Below are 21,107 nucleotides of genomic sequence, written 5' to 3' on the forward strand. Positions count from 1 at the left end.
TTTCTTCTCGTTCTTTTATTTCATCTTCTATCATCCCACTTTTTATATCCACACTTTACATCCCCCCACGAAAAGAACGGCTCTTTCAAAACAGTTATTAATGTTCTATATATATATAAAAAAAAAACTACAAAAAGAAGTATTGTACTTTGTTCTCGTTTTACCTCACCACTGTCGGTGTGATTGTCTTTTGTTATCAGACAGTTTTCTCGGATATTCTGTATTGTGTTTTATTATAGATAAATAAATCCACAAGGACACAAACAAGTTCGGCAGTGTTCGCAATAAGTTTAATTTCGTGCCCGTTGGATTGTTTTTAAATTAATAATTGTTATTTATAACATATAGTCAGAGATATAACAAAGAAATTAGTAAACTATGTTAAATGTCATTTCATAGACATCAAACGAATTTTACTCACTTAGGTGTTCCTTTTCATACTATAAATTGATATGAAATATTATATATAAATATAATATTTATAATAATAAATATAATATAAATCCATACTATATTTACAAGGCTGTGAAGACTTTGCCTTTAACTTGGGGTAATAAACGATTTTTTCCCCCTTTTTTTGTGCATTTACTTAAAGTTATGAAAGGTCCCGTCCATAGTTCCCCAAAATGTAGAGCATTTCATGTTAATGATTCGGAGATGAGGTCACTGGTACTCCCACAGCTCGAACTACATTGAAATAACGATGAGGAACATCAGTAGGAAGTCAAAGCTCTCTCTCTCTCTCTCTCTCTCTCTCTCTCTCTCTCTCTCTCTCTGCATTTCTCACTCGTGTAGCAATTCTTCTTCAATTCATCATTTTCCAAGGTCGTCCGTCCAGTGCAGCTGTTATAAAGAGCGGCCTCCACCCGGAAACTACTTTGGCCCGCAGAAAGAGCACGAGAGAGGAGGAGTGAGCACCACACATACATTCATATGGGACTTCTGAGTGTTTTTCTTTCACGTCGAAAGATTGTTCCGCACCAGATGTTTTATTACATGTCACATACATTTATTTTTAATCCATTCAGATTAAAATGTATACCCACGCACCATTTCTGTTGTAACTTTGTGTTAATTCCGTTCTGTGAAGTATTTTTCCTTCGCAGGGACTGAAAATGAAGAGAAGTTGACACTACCTCTGCGGTTATCATGTGTGAAAATATTTTACTACAGAACTTTGGTTTTTTGTTTTGTTCTGTTCTATGTTACCTTCTACGATTTGCCTACTATTGCGGATTAATCAGTGAAGTTTAAGCTTTCTTCTTTTTTTGTTTATTAAATACTGATTCATTCTTCTGAAAAGGCACAGTATATTGCCTTTTCATTTTGTATTGCTATCAAGATCTGTATTTTTTTATTCATTTAAAATTTTCATTAAGCGATTTTAAGATCACTGCCTACAGTTGTAATTACTCATATAAGCGCTGATGTTGTATAACTGAATTAACTTATATGCACTAAGTGACCACTTTATTTTGTACACCCACCTTTTCACGAAACGAGCTATCCTTCAGTACCAACACCGCGTATTAGTATCGTGCTAGGAGAGTGGAAGATTGGAAAACTTTTTTTGGTGGGACAAATCCTGATTCCTGCTGCTTTAAAATTTTGCATTTCTAAATTTTAATTTAATTTAATTATTTTAAAATTTTTTAAAATTTCAATTTTACATTGAAGGGAAGACCAGAATATGGCAAAATCAGCATGAGGCTGGACCGATCTTTCCAAGTGTTAAGAATATAGGCTTGTGGTGGCAGTGTAAGGAATGTAGGCAGGAAAAGGCATGTGGTGTGCACTGGGCGCTTGATATCGGTGGAGCAACATTTGGATGCCACGAATTATCAGGAAATTGTTTCTGACAAGGAGCATCCCTTCATGGTTGCAGTGTATCAATTTGTCAGTGAGTTCTTCCAACAGGATAATACGCCATGTCACATGGCCACACTTGTATAGAACTGGTTCCAGGAACATGAGAGTGAAATCACTCCACTATGGTGACTTCGACAGTCGCTAGATCTCAATCCAATTGAGCACCTGGAACATGAGGTGAAATGAACTCTTCGGAGCAGAGATCCGCAACTTTCCAATTTGCAACAACTGTGGAAGCAACTGAGTCAGCATGAACCAACGTGACTGACGTGTTACCATGTTACAATGAATCCAAGCTGTTCTGAGAGCTAAAGGGCAGTGCCTATTGGCTATTAAATAGGTGTACCTAGTTAAGTGGACACTTAGTGTATTTCCTCTCGTCTCCGCATATAAACATTTTTACGAGTGAGCTAGAGTCGCAGCTAATGCAGAGAAATCTTACCCTTGACGTTAACCTTCCGTCAGTTAAGTAACTATAATAATAACTTAGTTACTTAACTGACGTTAAGTAACTAATTATATAATGCTTGTCAGTTACTTAACTGACAAGCATTATATAATTAACAGAGAAATAAATAATAAGTTAATTGCCTAATAACGTAAGAAAATTAAATTGAAAAGATACAAGTACCGTTACCTTTTTATATAATACTGTGTTTATATAAATAATAATGCAATTATAATTCTTTTAGTTATTCGTATTTGATTCATTTCATTATGAATTATCTAAATGATTGCGTCAATAGTAATGCTAAGGCAAGGAAAGAAACTCGAGGCTGCATTTGTTTTGTTTTTTTGTTTGTTTGATATGAAATACCGTTAGGCTTCGGTTTTTAATCACGCTTCGAAAAGTATCTGCTGAATTACAAAAATCATTATATCAGATTAATTAATGCAGTTATAAATGATCTGCTAATAATTAATTTAAAATAATAAGATAAAACGTATAATATTCTGCACGTTCTGGTTTGGTGTAGAATAGGATTACCCGAAGAAAAACCCTAAGATCGACAAATTGAAACACTGGGCTACACAAATGACAATTTCAATTCCACCGCGTTTTTACTTGGAACCACATAATCTGTTTTGCATACCAAAACGCTGTTTAAAAAATACATTAAGACGATGACGGTATGTTCAGTTTCTTAGATATGCATGTCTTTCTGTAACAAATGACAGCCGCAGTGTGGCTACACCTTTTTTATTTCTTGCATCTGCTGTCTTTGGGAAGTAATGTGCTTCATTCCTCTCTTCTCCGCCCTTGCTTACAACCCTCGCAACGACGTTGACATGATTTTCTACTTTCCCCTGGGGAACACGTCTCTGTCTCGCGCTGCTGACAAACGCTGTGCTAAAGTCGTAGGAAACTGGCGGGCGACGACTGCAGTAGACGTCATATTTCGTGTTGAGGTCGGCAGCAACAAGCTACCTTGATTAAAAAGCCAAAGAGGATCTTACGGTGTCTGCCAAGCACGTGCTCCATTATCATTATACGACTCCTGCTGACTGAGCAAAAACCACCTGCCATCTCTTGCAGCGGGCAGCGGAGTGTCTCCGAGAACAGAATCATGGATGAATTTCTTGAGTTGCTCTCAGTCGACATCCGTTGAACAAAACTGACTACGGGATGCCTGGGGATGGATTTCATATCATGCAGGCGCCTATGGATTGATATCTTATTAAAGTGTCAGCACGAAGTTGGCGTACGAAAGAGATGAAAACGTCTGGTAGCAACATTCTTTCTGCTACAAGAAATTGAATATATCTTGTTTCGGAGACCAGTATGTGTCTTGAATCGCATATTATGACTAAAGGGGAATCGTTTCGAGACTGTTTGACAAGATCCAGGTTATTTCGCTGGATTTCACCATTTTCTAAACTATAATATATAGGAGGAGCTGCCAGTCCTGCATACACTGTGTACTTGTATTACAGTTCCATTAGGTGGAACTTCCACATTGTAAATTCCGAAGCATTTGTTTTTCTAATTTAATCAGCCTAGTTATCAGTGTATTCGGAAAAAATCGTAAGAAAGTTCTTGGGGATGCCTTCATTCCTCATCATCCCCCTTTTGCCTACTTTGACTCCACCACTTCTTCTATCTTCCCCACTCTCTTCCCTTTTTTTTTTTTTTTTTTTGTTTGGTCTCCGTTCAGAAAGCTCAGGCGACCCTGGCGGAGATCAGCCAGAGTATGAAGGCAATCTGGCTCACCTCCCAGTGGTGATGGCGGGCAACGTAGGGTTCCACTAGGAGCCCTGCGGCCAAGTAGCCAGAGACACAACAACAGAAGATAACACAATACTGCATAAACCAGACACTGCACTTTTTTGTGGCTTATGCGGTAGTTCTGCATTCCATCACAGAGTGCATACGGCGCAGATGTGGGAAACCACAGGTGGCGCCTAACCCTAAATACTATGCCACTTATAAATAAATGAATAAATAATACAGTGAACCCAAAGTGCATAATTTTTATAAAATTATTATTTTTTCTTCTTGAAAACAGTTATTCTAATAAACAATCAAATCGACCATGGAATATGCGCAGTTTATAGTAATGGTGGGTATAATTGGCACTCGAGAGATTTCAATAATCGATATAATCCATGGTGTTTCATAATTTAATGAAATAATCGAATAGTTTCCATTATTGAATGATATGATTATAATCGATTATAACTTCTCGATTATGCCCATCACTAGTTTACAGAAAAACAACACTTAATACTTCACGGTCTTAGTTCGCGCGGATTCAAAACTATTAAAAATTTTGAAATTGTAACGCTTTAATCGAATGAATTAAATTTGTTTTTCTAAAGTTCTTGGGGCTGAGAATAATACATTTAGTTGAAGTTCAGTAATCTCGTAAATAAATTCTTGGTTTTCGTATTATCATGAAACCTTCCACAAATATTCCATATACTGTGTATATAAAAGAAGGTTTGGTCCGGTGACCTGCAATCCTGAAATAGGGAGCTTAGATGTAAATAATCAAAATAAATTAAATATTCGGCGGTATTAATTCTCAAACGATATAGTGTAATAGCACGCTTAAAGAACATATATTAAACATGGGCCATTTTACTTTCGAGGTGGCTCATTTAAAAGGTGGGACTTAAGTGAATGTTGGATAATATTAATGGATTGTACATTGGGTTTACACTATGGTAAGGGTAACAACAAATTGGGCTTACACAATGGTAAGGGTAAGTTTTTTATAATGAAAATGATCTTTATTTTCAATAACTGAAGATACTAGAAGATGTTCCAGTGAAATAAAAAATGAACAGCTAAACCGTTTTCAGTCGTAGTAACTTTTTAAAGTTTTGCTGCTTCTTGTCTGGTTGGAGGAGGAGGAGGAGGTGGGGGGAAGTTCGTCGGTTTGCACCGCGATGATCATGTTCTTCCTTCCTTATTTTTCAATTGTCCATAAGGTTGGTTATTTACTCTTGGGATACCTTCAAAAATATGCCCTGCTCAGTAAGTGAATCTTAATGCATGTGTAAAATTGATTTTGGTTGGTAAAATTTGTTCAGTTGATCTCTGTTACCTTAATTGGGGAAGAGGTCTTTCGCTTTATAACAAAAACGTCCAGTACAGCACTGGACGGTTTTTTTTTTTTATAAAGAAGTAATGTGAGAGTGCCAGTGTGGTGTAGTCATTGAATCATGCAGGTCTTTGGTCGATAAGATGTTAGGAACGTTTTTGCAAAATTGTGGAGTATGCAGAACCTTTTATCCTATTTGCCAACACAATACTGGTATCCTTTTCCTATAGGGATATGGTTTTAATTCCTTTGTCCAGAACATGGTATTTTCTGTGTGTTTTTTTATTTTTATTTTTTTTATGGTGTCTTTGACCTTGGCACGTCGGAGTATAGTAGCTGATAACTAGATAGTATGAATCAGAGCTGTAATACTCAATATGTTCTACGTTGATAATAATATTAGAAAATTAATAAGAGGAGTTTACCTCAATATAGTACGTGGAACAGCTCCGTACGGAGGTGTTCCACGTACTATATTGAGGTAAACTAGTAGCTGATAACACAAGGGCTGTTTGAAAAGTAAGGTAAAGATGTTTTTGTGAAAATGCATTTAATCATTGAAAATTGAATGACACGTAAATGAAAGCACATTAATGCACTAATTTTCGACTTGGTCAGCACTGAGCTTTAGGCACACTCCTAACACTGGTCCGTCGTGTTAGGAGTGAAGTTAACAAAATTCAGGGACATTCCGTTCAACAAGGTTAGAACACCCCATTTAACTTCATCGTCATTACCAAATCAGTTTGCTGGAATTTTTTTTTTTTTTTTTTTACCGAAAGGTCCGAAAATATGAAAGTCCCTTGTAAGGTCGGGACTGCGGATTGGCAAGTATTCTATCAGTATATGCTGTAATTACTGTTGTGTACAGAAGCTAATCAGGCTTTGTTATTTGGCATTGTTTGAACTGTTTGCACCTAAAGCTCATACAAAAATCGAATAACTCTCTGCACTTCTTAATTTGTACTTTTTAAAGTAGTACAGCCTGTCACCTAACATCTACAGAAATGTACACTGTTCTCTGTCCTCCGTGACAGTATAGTGTTTTCTCCACTTTTCACTCGTTTGGAGAGATCCGGATTCGAGTCCCTTCGTATCCTACTTGAAATATCTAAAGGCTTCTTTAGTCAGGGCTGTAGCCAATCTCAGGCTGAGAGAGTAGGGTTTTCCCCGTGAGTTATTCTATAGCTTTCAGTCCACAAAATATTCATATTAGTTTGTAAATGCTTACTTATAGACATAATACACATGGCGAAATATGTTCTAAGTCGCCATGCCGTTTCACTCATGGTTCTCCCCCCTCCCCCATCACCACCACCATTATTGCGCCTCAGACATCTGCTGCCGTTCTTTTCAGATAACTTCATGATTGAACAGCGAACACCTTTATTTCATCAACCGATGAGACAGCTATTCATAACATTGTCAGATAACTAATAATAATAAAAAACACTATATCTACAATTTAATAATACGCTAACTTAACTTCCTAGTTTCAGTAAAATACACCATTGGTTCATCAATCATTAGTGCCGAATGCCAATGCTTATAGTCTTCCCTTTAGATATGGATTAATCAAGCACTGTGAGAGGTTAATTCATCTTAATCTTCTTTGAGCCTGAAAATATATTGAAAATTTGTGACTCCTATTGTTGAAGAATTCGTCCAAATTCCATTCTCTCTACTAATGAGCATCGTTATTTTATTTTCTTAAGGCAATTTCAGTCGATGTCATCGATAGTTGTTTCGTTGTCATGCTTTCATTTGGAGCAATAAATACTCACCAAGCCTTATTTGCTAAGGCGTTTTCTGTGCTGCATTAGATGATGTCCCTACTCCACACGCCCATCATTTAAATTGTTTTTTATGGCTGATTATTATTTATCTGAAAAAAAAAAAAAAAAAAAAAAAACATAAACAAAGCAAATTAGGAGAGTTCCGAAAAATCAATTTGTATCGTAATTTTTTTCCCCTTTGGAGCACATAAATATAATATCTTGAATGAAAACGCCATCGTCCAGTAATATAAGAAATAAAGTTTGAAGCAAAAGTCAGAAAAAGTAAACCAAAGTTAGTCTTGGTCATATTAGTTTTTTTTAACGATTCCTTCTTGTGAGTCCATAGTAAGTAATTTGGTTTTTCTTCCTTATATCTTTGTACATATGTAAATATAAATAAATTGTGTTTTATTGGCTTTAAACTTTCATAAAATTACAAATTAATAACACTAAATTAAAATACAATACTGTAGCATACAATATTTTCTTTACAAAAAAGTTTACATCATTTAAAAACTTAGTAAAGAAAAGTTGAACCTTCCAAATCCGGCATCCTCAGCACCTGTGATCCTTTCCGGATCATGGAATTTTCCGGATTTCATGTGTGGTTATACCAGGGTAATAAAAAGCCACGAAAAATATTTTATTTCTGTACATCAATTTATTGTACTTCATACTGCACAAGAGTGCTCTTTTTCTTCTATAGAAATGTGACGCACCTTGTAGAAAGTATGGTAAATATGCAGTTTTCCACGATAAACAAGGAAAAGTATATGCGTTTTGAAATGCGACAACCCTTTGGGAACAGTTTTCTTTTAGGTCAATTTTCCCATATCCACGATGTGGATATGGGAAAATACAGATGGTTGAAAGTTGCTGTAATGTTGTTTACAAATATACTAAAGCCTCAAAGCCTTAGTTGCTTTGGCGTTTAACGCACACATAACATAACATAACTCCATCACTAACGGGAAATGTGTTTATGGATTGTTTCCACATCGTGGCCCGTCTCGGACGATGATAACAAGGTTTCTCTTTCTCAGAATCTCAGGTATTTTCGTTCAAACTGAACAGACGCAATTTGTAACAACTTACACTCAGAACGATTGAGGGATGACTGGATAACCTGTAACTTAAAATGTGTGTTTTGTTTATATGAAGCTAACTCGGAAATAAAGCTGAGCCAATGTCAATTTGCGAGAAGCAACGCTAGGAACTCACCTCCATAACCGAGTGGTCAATAATGAAGGTACATCAAAGTATGCATTTGAGTTGAAATTTATTAATTTTATTTCTTGGTACACAGTGAATCGTACCTGCAAGGCTGTCAACCCGATTGCTACTTGATTTCCCAATTGTTCTTCCCCTGAACCCTTTAAATAAATAAGGATACAACAAAAATTACCAAAAATACTAATTCTGCAGAAAATTTTCTGCTTTGGGAAGTTGATTGTAGATTCTTCAATATACTTATTGTAAAATGTAATTATTATCATCTGTTTTATCAAAATTTAATCTAATTCAGTACTGAATTCTAAATTTTAATGCTGAGTTAAGATTTTCTTGAGAAATCGTTTGTTCTATGGGTATGGGAAAAAAATTTCGAGATGGATCATCAAAGATGAAAATTCAAGAAGAGCATGTAGATTTATTAAATAGCTAAAATTAAATGGCGTGTTTGAAGATAGCATTTTTTTGCTATGAACTTCAAAACTGGTAGCGGGAAAGATGGATGGAAGGGTTATATATATATACACACCGATGAGGCAAAACATTATGACCAGCGAGTCGTTATGCAAATCGAAGCAACTGCAGGTGAACTACGGCTCGTGCGCTGGTCGGTACACGGTATAAAAAACACCAGATACTGAGTTCCGTTAATCAGAGTTACTCTTGTTCTTCAGATGGGAAAAGCAGCGGACTTAAGCGAGTTTGACAAAGGCTAAATTCTAATGGCCAGACGACTGGGTCAAACAAAGCATATCCGAAACGGCTCGGCTGGTGGGATGCTCATGGTCAGCCGTGGTTAGTACCTACCGAAAGTGGTCCGAGGAGGGGAAACCCACAAACTGCCGGCGAGGTGTTGGACGACCATGGCTCATCGATGCTCGAGGTGCGCGAAGGCTCTCCCGGATGGTACGTGGCAACACAAGGGCGACTGTAGCGCAACTCGCCGGTAGTTGAAATGCTGGTGACGGGAGTAATGTGTGACAACGCACAGTACATCGAACCATGCTGAAAATGGGGGGTGTAGATGCAGGCCGCTCCGAGTGCCCATGCTAAGCATGGTTCACCAGCTACAGCGCTACAATGGGTACGCGAGCATCGAAACTGGACCTTGAGTGAATGGAAGAAGGTCGTCTGGTCCGATGAATCACGTTTCTTGTTGCATATGGACGGCCGGGTATGTGTGTGTGTGTCGTTCATCTGGAGAAGTGATAGTGCCTGGATGCACCGTGAGACGAAAACAAGCCGGTTGGGAGCGGTGTCATGCTTTGGGCGATGTTCTGCTGGGACACTCTGGGTCCAGTCATCCATGTGCCGGGCACCTTTTTTTTTAGGTCCTTGCCACTGAAATCCCAGGAAAGTAGGTGGCAGGACCTGCCAGAGTATCACTTACTGGTAACACCTGGCTAGCCTCCACGTTGCGGGGTATGGGCAACGTCGGTTCCCAATAGGGGCCCGGCGGCCAATAAGCCAGAGGAATAATGGGCAACCCATGACCCACACACTTTTAAATCTCTGGTTTGACAGTGTTCTGTTTCCGATACAATGTGCATACGCGGAGATGAGAGAAACCTCAGGTGCCGTTTGACCCGAATATACCTAAACATCTGCAGCTGAATATGCTTGTTATGTACAGAGCCACTGAATATGCTGCCAAACGAAAGAAAGTGTACACTCCTCATACTCCTTGGTGGACAAACGAACTTACCAATCTCAGAAAACAAATGCATGTAGCACGGAGAGCCTTTCAACGACGCAGGCACTGGCCTGAACCTGAAATTAATGCTCTCAAGAAAGAGTACAAGGAGAAGCGAAAAATCTACCATAACGTCATCGCAGAGAACAAATTAAAGTCTTGGAGACAATTGGTTTCCCAAGCAGGGAACACTGACCCTTGGGGGCTCATATACAAGATCTGTAGGAACAAAATTATCTCCCCAAATATATGCAACACAGTGCAATATCAAAACAGTGAAACATATGACTGGCACTCAACAGTTGAGAAAATCATTGAACACATCTTTCCCGAAGATGATCCCAATCTTGACAATATCCACCAAATTTAGATTCCATCAGACAATGCCACTTACGAAGGTACCCTGGACGTTGATCCTCACTGCTGTTGAACTTGGTGCTGCGGTGGCTAAGTTGAATCCTAAAAAGTGTCCAGGCCTTGACCTGGTAGAAAATGCAGTCATCACCAGATTTCATGAGCTCTACCCTTATATTTTGTTAAATCTTTACAAGTGCCTCTTGGAAGGCATATTCCCCAATTTCTGGAAGCAGGCACTGCTTAAAATTATTCAAAAACGGGAAAACCTAATACCGACCCAAGAGCATGCCGTCCAATCTCTCTGTTAGCCAACCTGGGAAAGCTGTTTGAAAGAATGATTGGTTCCAAAATCCAAACTATCCTAAACTTACAGAACCTTTCATCCAACTCGCAGTATAGCTTAAAGAAAGGATCCTCCGCGGAAGATGCCATTGTAGCCCTTGTAAAAGCCTGTACACATTCCACAGCATCTACGAGATGGCCATCTTTGTGGATTTTGAGGGTGCCTTTGATACCCCTTGGTGGGAGAGTTCCCTCAGGTTCCTTAGACTGGCAAACTGCAATCAGTATCTTTACAAAGTCATAAGATCCTACTTCAGTAACAGATCAATTCAGGTCACTGCCCAACACCTGTCATATTCAAAATTTATAAACAGAGGTCAGTGCTAGGACTACTCCTTTGGAACTCTGTACTTGACCAGTGGCTCACCAGAAGCTTTGACAACCGCATCAATTTCGCCTATGCAGACGACTTGGTTATTTGCATTGCACAAAGATCCAGGAGAACCTTTGAAGACCGAGCAAAGATTGTCCTGGATGACCTGGTAAACTGGACCCCTCAAAAATAAATTAAAAATATCAAACACAAAAACAAAGCTAATGATCTTCAAAAACAGGTTAGATTACCGCAGACCCCCTAAAGTGCTTATTCACGGGAGGCAAATTCCATATGTGGCACAAACTAAACACCTTGGCATAATATTGGACGACAGGCTCAGTTTCCAACCACACGTGAACAGTTTAGCAAACAAAACCAAAGCCTTCACTGCAGCCGTCATCAGGATCTCCCGTTCGGGGTGGGGACTCACCAAAATTTCTCTATCTCTCTACTATAAAGCTGTGTTCTTGCCAATTGCCTCCTATGCTGCTGGGGTCTGGTTCTATAGGATCACTAACAGTAAAATCCGGGCGAAACTCCTTTCCATGCAAAGAACCATGCTGCTTGCGACACGCCGAGTACCAAGAACAACATCAACTAACGCACTGCAGGTTCTTTCAGCGGCCCTTCCCCTGGACCTCTATATAGCTTATAGAGGCTTCATCTCTATATAGCTTATAGAGGCTTCATCTCTATATAGCTTATAGAGGCTACAAACACAAAAAGGCCTACCAACCTCACTCCTTGAAATAAACTGCAATCCTGCAACAAATATCAAACAGGAAAAAATAAACATATGGAATAAACTCGTCTCCCTTTGGCAATTTAGATGGGATGAAAGTCCCACTGGAGAGGTCACCAGACTTTTTATCTCGGATGTCACCTTTGCCATGAATAAGCCACAATTGGTTCTACCCATCCATGAGCACACCCTACATCCTAACAGGACATGGCACTCTTAAAGCGAAACTGTTTCAATTCGGACTGGCGACAAATCCTCATTGCTCCTGTGGGGAAGAGGAATCCTGGAACGACATCGTATTGTCCTGCCCGAACTACGAAGAACAACGGACAACACTTAAAAATAAGGTACAGAACATCTCAGAAGTCAATCTTAAAGCCTTAATTGAAAATGAGAATAACTTTTAAGCCCTTCAAATCTTCACCAACGACGTCTTCAGCAGAAGAATGCAGATGCTTCACCACACTGGATAATTCAACAAGCTCTTGCTGAGCTGTTCCCATGTGTCACCTACCAGTCATCCTGGACTTGAATTCTTTTGATCTCTGAGGTTGTTCAGAGACGTGAACCACTGGTGTTTTTTTTTATTTATTATTATTAATTTATATATTTTATTTATTTATTATATTTTTTATTATTTTATTTTTTTCTTTTTCCTTCTGCTGGTACTCAGGACTGGGCATCTTGAGTACAGGAGTGCTGGCGTCCACTGGCATTGCACTACCTCCAGTGGATGCGGAATTTTAGCGCACTTCTGAGGCGCAGATAGTAGATAATGTCGGGCTCCACGTGCCTTGGAACGGGTCAGGCAGCAGTTGCTCAGGTGTTGGCTGCTCACATTTCAGGCCCTGTTTACACAGATTCTGTAGTTAAGATAGAGACAATTTGCGGAGATAGAGAAAATTTCCAGACCCAAGTCCTGGAATCTCTAAAAACAGGCCACATACATACATACACATACCTAAACATCATTGCTGACCAGGTACACCCTTTCATGGCAACGGTCTTCCCCTCTGGCGGTGCCGTCTTTCAGCAGGATAATGTGCCATGCCACACCGCCCGGATTGTTCGAGACTGGTTCGCGGAACATGAGGAAGACTTCTAGGTATTGTCCTGGCCTCCAGATTCCCAGACATTAATCCCATCGAGCATGTGTGGTTTGTGTTGGAACAGCAACTCCGATCTGCGGCGTCTGAACCACGGACCTTACAGGAGTTAAAGGATCTATTGGTTACGTGTTGGTACCAGATACCACAAGACACATTTAGAAATCTTGTAGCGGCCATGCCTCGTCGGGTACGAGCTGTTTTGGCTGCACGTGGAGGACCAACATCATATTAGGTAGGTGGTCATAATGTTTTGGCTCATCGGTGTATATGAGGATAAACCATCTGTGCATAACGGTACGGGTCGACTGTTAAGGTCAGTATTTGAATATCGATCTGTTTATATTTGGAAGAGTATTAAAGCAGTAGATATGATCGATCCTAGATTTACATATGGGTACCATAGGCTTACGGGCCCACATAAGTTCCATGTGTCCCGGGAGCTTTGACACAATCCATGAGCGACATTAGTGCAATACATGTTTAACAGGATAGTGTACCTCCCACAATTTTTTAATTCTACGTTTGCGCGAATTATGGTAAATCATAATAAATATGCAAATAAATATTATATAATTTGTTATAGTTTTAGTGGGAGACAAAAAAATACTCTTAATATAGTGGTAATAGCAGGAGGTTTCAAATTGGGATCGCGAGCAACTTGGAGCTGGGGGAAGCTCCCTTTTTTTTTTTTTTTTTTATTTTATCTCAGCTTTTAAATTTGATTGTTTTCTGTTTATCTTCAATGAAACAGTTTTATTTTACAAAGTTGTAAAGTTCCATCATTGTTTCACTTGATATATACTGTAGATTAAAATTGAATCTGTATTTTAAATGAAATGATTAGTTTATTCATGGGAGTTGCACAAATTCATTTATCATTTTAGGGAATCGCGGTATCTCAAAATTTGAGAATGCTGGTGTACAGGAACAAACGTTTTAATTTTGGCCCTGAATATGCTATAAAATAGTCTTGTATTCTTGGGGTTGAAGGAATTAAGTTATTGATAATTTTTTGTTGGTTCAAATTTTTGGGTTTTTTTTTTATATTTTATATTTAATTCTTTTATAAGAATTACAGTTTTTATTTATGAACAATAAAATCTGTGTTTACTTTTAATATATATATATATTTAGTGTTACTTACTAAATATATCTATTCCACCTACTGTGAGAGGATGCATCATATTATTGGCTCAGGGCATTCAAAAATTTTAAGGTGGCACTAGTATTTTATACTGTAAATGTTCTGTGCTTTTGACCATCTACAAAAACACAAGCCATGGGGGTCGCAGTAAGTGAAATGCTAACCGAGTGTAGTATACAAGAACTATGCAATTTCTGAAACAAGTATATATATTTAAGAACTAAACCACCTCTTTAGCCACTGTTTTGGATACAGATCCACATCTCTTCATTCGACAGTGACAAGTAGATCAAATGTAACCAACCTCTTTGAGACTTTGGAACGCCTGCAATACACTGAAAAATGGGAGAACAGATCGTTTTCTCCAGACAACGGAACATCTTATGATAGGATCTCAGTAAACATCCTTCTCACAATTCTACAGAAGCATTTCCACATAACTTCCCCACTTCTTTATTTCATTAATGCTCTTCTTACCACGAGGAAAATCAGTGAAACACATGGCGAGAAGGCCGTCTGCATTACCCTAAACAGGGTCATCCTACAGAATGCAACCCTTCTGCTGTACAGGGTACTGCAGGGTGATAGTGTCCTCCTTTCTTTTCGCTACCGCCCTTCATATCCCGGCATAGGGACTTCATATCCTGTGCGAATGACCTCAATGTGTTCATCTACTCCAGAGATTCAGCAAATGCCTTAAAGGCCTTCATGTATGGCGCCTCAGAGCTTATCAAGTCTCTTAAAATTACTGAATTGAACCTAAAGGCAGCACAAATTGCTTTCACTAAGAAAAGGCTGGAGAGTAAAATCAGTCTTCTTGGTGGGACACATCAGTAAACAAATCCAATAGTGTCTCGTCTTAGAGATAGTGTGACCGCCAACTAACCTTCATATCGCGCATTGCCATGGCCAAGAGGAAAACCCTAGGTGCATTGTGGAGAGCCAAACAGGAGTTCCGGAAGGTTTCCCCACCCATCACTTCTCACGCAGTACACATTACAGAGGAATACAAGATGACAGGAGATACACATCCCCTGTAGCCCTGTGATATGGGCATGATCACCAACGACTCAGCTTTTAAGCTGAGTCGTTTGTGCTCTGTAGTCGAATACCTCCGCTGGCCACATCGCCTCTTAGGAAGGCCCCTGTCCATATCAGAAAATATCCTGGATACTTCCATAAGATGGACCCTCTGGCAAATTTTACTTATGAACACCAATATCTACACTCTGGCGAGGTTCATTTCCTATAGAATGGATATCCTTAAAGGGCAGAAATATCACTAGGTAGTCTAACAACTGAGAATCCTATAAAGCAGCTTCTCGACGTTCTTCTTAGGGGAACCCGCCTCAGATCTCTCAACATGATGTTCCCACGCAGTATGTTCGACATATTTAACCAGCTCCGTGTGGACTCTGAATAATATATGAGGATACAACATATTACAGTCATCCTCTAACAAACCCATTTTCAGCCGGAACCATGAGATTCGGAGTGGTCTTGAACGAGGGATAAAGACCTAATATCGTGTTATAAATCCACACAGGGGAAGACCTGGTCACCGTAAGAACGTGATATATATATATATATATATTGCCAAAATAACTTCTTTCATCTCACAATAATTAAATTATAATTATTAAGCAGTTTAGTTTTATTATTAATATTAAGTGTTATTGTTACTATTTAAATGTCCCTTCTTGTTATAAACTACCTGCTCCTTGGCATGCCTTACCCTTCTAGTATTATGATGAAATTTATGTTACTGATCCCCTGGCACATCCTGCTGTCTCAGGGAGAATTGTAGACTTCGACTTGCTATAATTTTTTTAAAACAAATGTCAGTGTTAGTTTGCAACATCTTATAATTTTCCAGTTGATTTTAATTTTTATTTTTCTCTTTGTAGAAGGAAAACGGAGTCATGAGGTTGAAGCAGGCTCTTCAGACTCCAGAAGAGGAACGCTTTCTGCTACAGAAGTAAGGATTTTGATTCAGATCATGGTCGTAATAGAAATTAGTTTTGCTAATTACCAGTATCAAATGTCATGTACCCTAGTGCCTGTTAAACTTATATTTTTTTCCACATTGTTATGCATTCATTACTCGCCTGCTGAAGTATTTATACACCAAATCGAATACGAATATGGAAATATTCTACCAACGTTTCCATATTTGTTATAATTATTATTAATAATAATTATAACAATTGTACTATATATGCAGCAATTATAAGTGTTCTTTGTGGACTTGACAAATTGTCTCTTTGTTTACTTTCCATCCTGTGTTAAATTTTGTACTGCTCGTAATCTCTGTTGATTCTTACTGACTTTTTTATACTAACTTGCCAAAAGTATTCGGACATCATTCCCAAGAATTAATGGTGAAAGCCAGATGTATGCAAAGAATGAATAGTGTACGGATGCGTAGGCGATATCCAAAACATCATAAACACGCAGAATGAATCGTGGAAAAGGAAGACTTAACAGAATTTCGAAGGGATTTAATCGTTGGCATATCAGAATGTTGTGATTGCGTGGGACGCCCATGCGTTTTAACCTTGCAAAATCTACCCTAGCCTGCATATTGAAAAGTTGGAAGAACGAGGGCGATGTAAGTGTGCAAAAACGATCAAAAATAAATAAATAAAATTCTGTAGCAGGTACATAATGTGTCCTGCCGCTAGCATATTTAAGGTGTTTTACATTTAAGAGTCATCGGCAGGCGTTAAAATCGTTTTAATTTTCAGATATTAATAAAATTCATGTATAATAATATAACAATGTTTTTATTTATTAATAATAATTTTTTGAAGACTAAATGCACAAGTCATAATATCTTATGGGCGAAATTAACTATAAAATATCGGTGTAAATACATGTCTGCATTATCAGGGTACCTGACCGCGCCACCGATGAGTGAGCCAACAAGCTCCGAAACGCGTCTGTGTGGTGCCCACTGAGAATAAATAACAGTAGTCTCCTCTACTATAGAAGCGTTATTTATTCGAAGTAGTGCAATACCTGGTATCTCGTTGTGAAGTTAGCCACAATATGAGATAAAATCAAACGATGCCGTTACACTACTTAATGTAGTTAAATTTATGGGTTGTTGTTTGGTTTTTAAGAGCATTAGCAACTAAGGCCATATTGCTCCGGGATATGCGGTGGTCATTCCCTGACCTTTCCGCATCCTCCGTATTTGGTGGTGATGGCTCGAACCCCGGTTTAATCAAGAAGCGCGTGCTACTCACTGCTGCTCCTTCCCACCTGGCTACGGAGGCGCCAAATTTATGGGTAAACTATGGTGTATTTACACCGATATTATATAATTAATAATAATTACATATCGGTTACTGAAATTATTGGTCTGTGATGACTAAAGTAGGATATATAATTTTTACACCGAAGAGATTTAATTCACGATAAATACAACATCTGTAGTTGTTCCATTACGTGTAGTATTTATCGAAAGATCTGATGACATGTCCAAGTTGAAGAATGTTTTCATAAATGTGCAGAACTCTTTTCCATCCTCAGAGTTTATTTAATTGTAAAGAAAAAAATTACATTCAATCTGAAAACACTAGGTGACTTGAAACCAGATTCGTTTTCGAATTAACGCTTTTCTCAGTTTCCGAAAGGATTTTTTTTTTTTTTTTTTTTTGTGTCTTAAAACCTTAATATTTCTGTTTCTAAATTCCTTAGCTTTCCAACGATATGCTCCTCAGTAGGAACGCCTTGGCATTGGGGCAGGTGCCAAGGGCGCCACTGACAGGCCACATCAGTATACAGTAGTGCGAAGCTATTTTGACACCCGAGGCTAGCTGACGAAATGGCGCCCCTCGATGATGTCGAATCAAGGTGGCAGCACAGGAAGGGTGAAAATTAATTTTCACACGGCGATTCAAGCCTGCATGCATCCTTACATCTGAGTACATACTGCATAGTATCATAGATCTATTTGCTGTCCAGAATGTAACTTTGAAGGGATCAATCAGGCGATCGCTTTATCAGCGCATGCTCGAATGCACAGTAGTTCACAATTCACGCATTGTGTGCAAACTGAATAAGTTATAAGTTATAGTGTTTTTGTGATTGCTATATATACAGATAATCGTGAATATTGTGATTTATAATTTAAATAAAACAATAAAGGCCAAATTAATTTTAGACATGCCACCAAAGAAAAAAAAAAGTGGACATCAGTACCGCGTACAAAGACTGCATAAAGAGGAAATTATAAAAAACATTCCGCTAGTTTACAAAACTGGATTACAATAAGCCACTCCAAACCTGAAAGTGACAAAGAAAACGAACATGATTCGAATGAAGATGAAACAAATGATGATGCCACTGAAATGGAAGTCCAAGAAAAAGCTCAAACAGTTGAAGTTATTTTAAAAGAATTAGAAAGTGTGGACAATAACCAACAACAGTTGGCAGAATAAAATGATGGCAGCAATAATATTAACATGGAACATTAAGTCTGAATTTTAATGATCCAACCACATGGAACTTTAATACCCACAAAAAGAGATCTCTTATGGTGCAACACGGTCCCAAACATATAGTCTTAAAAGGCCTGACGTAGCCCAGTGGTCAGGAGCGAGAGTGCAGAGCACGCGTTCCTTGAGTGGACCGGGGTTCAAGCCCGTGACTGCTAAATACGATAAATATTTGTATTGACGATTTATTGTAAACTCTACTGACTTGGTTGTCGTATAAACAGACATATCCTGTCACTAATGGCCGATGTTTCAATAATTCGTGGAAATACAAAAATGAAGGTATTGAAAAAAAAAAAAAAAAAAAAAGAGGAAATGGTTATTTTATTGCAAAAACAAAGTGCAATATATTGTTTCAGTGCCTGTTATTTGTATCTGGCACAAATAATGTTCCATTTTGCAGCTCAGATGGATTTAAGGATTTGAAACATCTAAATCCAAACGTTCTTTTCACGAGAATTTATTTCAACAACACATAAACAATTTCACAAATTGGAAATTATTAGAAAAGGGTCTTCAAAAAAGGTGGACTAATTGACGACGCTGCACAAGCAGCACTAAGAAGCGAAATTTCGAAATGGCGTCATATATTGAAAATAATATTGAGATGTATATTGTTCTGTGCTGAAAATAATTTGGCATTTCGTGGACATGCTAGTAATATCGATACCGAAGAAAAAAATTGTGGCCTATTTTTAAACTTGATAAAATTTGTCAACCAATTTGACGTTGGTATGAAAAATGCTCTGGAAAATCGCATATTAAACACCACACTAATTATTTATCTACAGAAATTCAGCATGAATTTATTAATTTGTTAGCAACAAAAGTACGAAGTGAAATAACTTAAAATAACTAAATGCAACAAGGCATAATATGTTAAGAGTAAGAGTTTTATATCTATATAATATCGGTGTGGATACACCATAGATAACTCGAAAAGACTTAGATAGTAGTGTGGGAGACATCATTTCCTCTGTATCTCATATTGTGCTTGATGATAGGCCAATAGCTTTGAAACGGTGCCGTTTCGCTTCCACGAAACAACAGATGAATGCTTGTCAGGATAAAGGAAAACCGCTCTCTTCTAAATCTCTAACATGGTGCTTACAATAAAAGGTTGACCAGAGCCTAATGTCTGAATGTTTAATACACCTTGGTCTGCCCACTGGCTGTGGATACACAGAAAGTAGTTTACTAGCTCGACTTCTCGGTATGTGGGACAGGTAGACGGATAGGTTTTACGGGTCCCACTGAGTTGCAGATGGTAATCTCTTTATCTTTTAATTCGAGCTTAACAACAGCACTATTGCTTGCTTGAAGGCCATGGGTGCGAAAGATGTGTACCCAGTTAAGTCTCGTAATGCAGTCGTTATATGGAAAATTTTCGTTTCCATAAAACAAAGAAATAAAAAAATTTTAAGAAAATTCGGTAAAGAATAAAATTCTATTTAGCGAATTCTAAAAAAAATTCGGTAAAAAGAAAACATTTATCTCTAAATAGAAAAATTCGCTATAAAGAAGTTTGTTAAACAGAGGTCCGACTGTACTTATTATTTATTATGATTTTACCAATTATCGAAAAAGGCGCGTAGCCACGAATTTGCCAAGGGCGCCGAAAACCTAGCTACCCCTCTGGATATGCTATACGTCCACGTTATCCCGTTTATTACGTGAGAAAATTTCTTTGATCACATGTTCATATTTTCCACTATCCCAGAAAAACTACTGCAATTTTCGTCAAAACCTGACGAATAAGAATCACTGATTCTTGAAGAAGTACCGAAAGGAAACCGAGCGATTTCCTTGAAAACGTTACGTTGGAGCTCCAGATGTCCACAAGAGCGGCCGTAAGTGCGTTCATGATGCGCACGATATGGGATTTCACGGCAGAGCTGCTACTCATGAGTCCCCATATCCCACCGTTTTCACAATGTGGCTGAGTTAGTCGGGCTCAGGTGACGGTTGCATGTTTTTTTTCTCTTGGAAACTTTGGTCTTTCGTCCAGCAAATAGGTAAGTGCAATTTACTGACATAGTATGATGACGCCTTAGTTGTATTGGAGCTTAACCCACACATCAGTGAACGTCAAAAACATTGTTTCCAGCAGTGCCGAGGTCATCGGTCTTGAGACCATGGAACAGTAGAAACAACGCCTGTAGTGTGACGACCAGCTTTACTGGTTTCAGACGGTCGGGTGCTCGTGTCGAGAATACCTGGGGAACATCACATCCTATCGTAGTGTATTATGCCCCCATTGAAGTTCGGAGGAGTTTTCGCATGTAGCACAGCGATCATAAAAAGGCTCAGTTCGAATCTGTGTTCAGTTCGAATTCTGTTCAGACGGGAGGAATTCTTATCGGTTTATTTTTATCCCGTGACTGAGTTAAGTGGAGGGTTGCGCGTTCCCATCCCAACAGGTTTTTTAGAAACTCCCTTTTTTATCCAGAAAAATAGATAAACCAAGTATACAC

General features: G+C 38.4%; 1 protein-coding gene across 2 annotated transcripts in view; it reads left to right on the top strand.

Annotated features, from left to right (window-relative positions):
• LOC150091079 (uncharacterized) overlaps positions 1 to 21,107 on the top strand; it is a 628,940-nt gene that overhangs the window by 459,485 nt on the left and 148,348 nt on the right. For both annotated transcript variants that reach the window (XM_090374068.1, XM_090374078.1), the window contains one exon: positions 16,036 to 16,106. In XM_090374068.1, the coding sequence (XP_090230194.1) occupies positions 16,036 to 16,106 (71 nt within the window). The remainder of the gene's footprint in view (positions 1 to 16,035; positions 16,107 to 21,107) is intronic.

Source organism: Mastigoproctus giganteus, chromosome 1, assembly GCF_048544385.1.
Source record: "Mastigoproctus giganteus isolate SK-2022 chromosome 1, ASM4854438v1, whole genome shotgun sequence".
NCBI lineage: Eukaryota > Metazoa > Arthropoda > Arachnida > Uropygi > Thelyphonidae > Mastigoproctus > Mastigoproctus giganteus.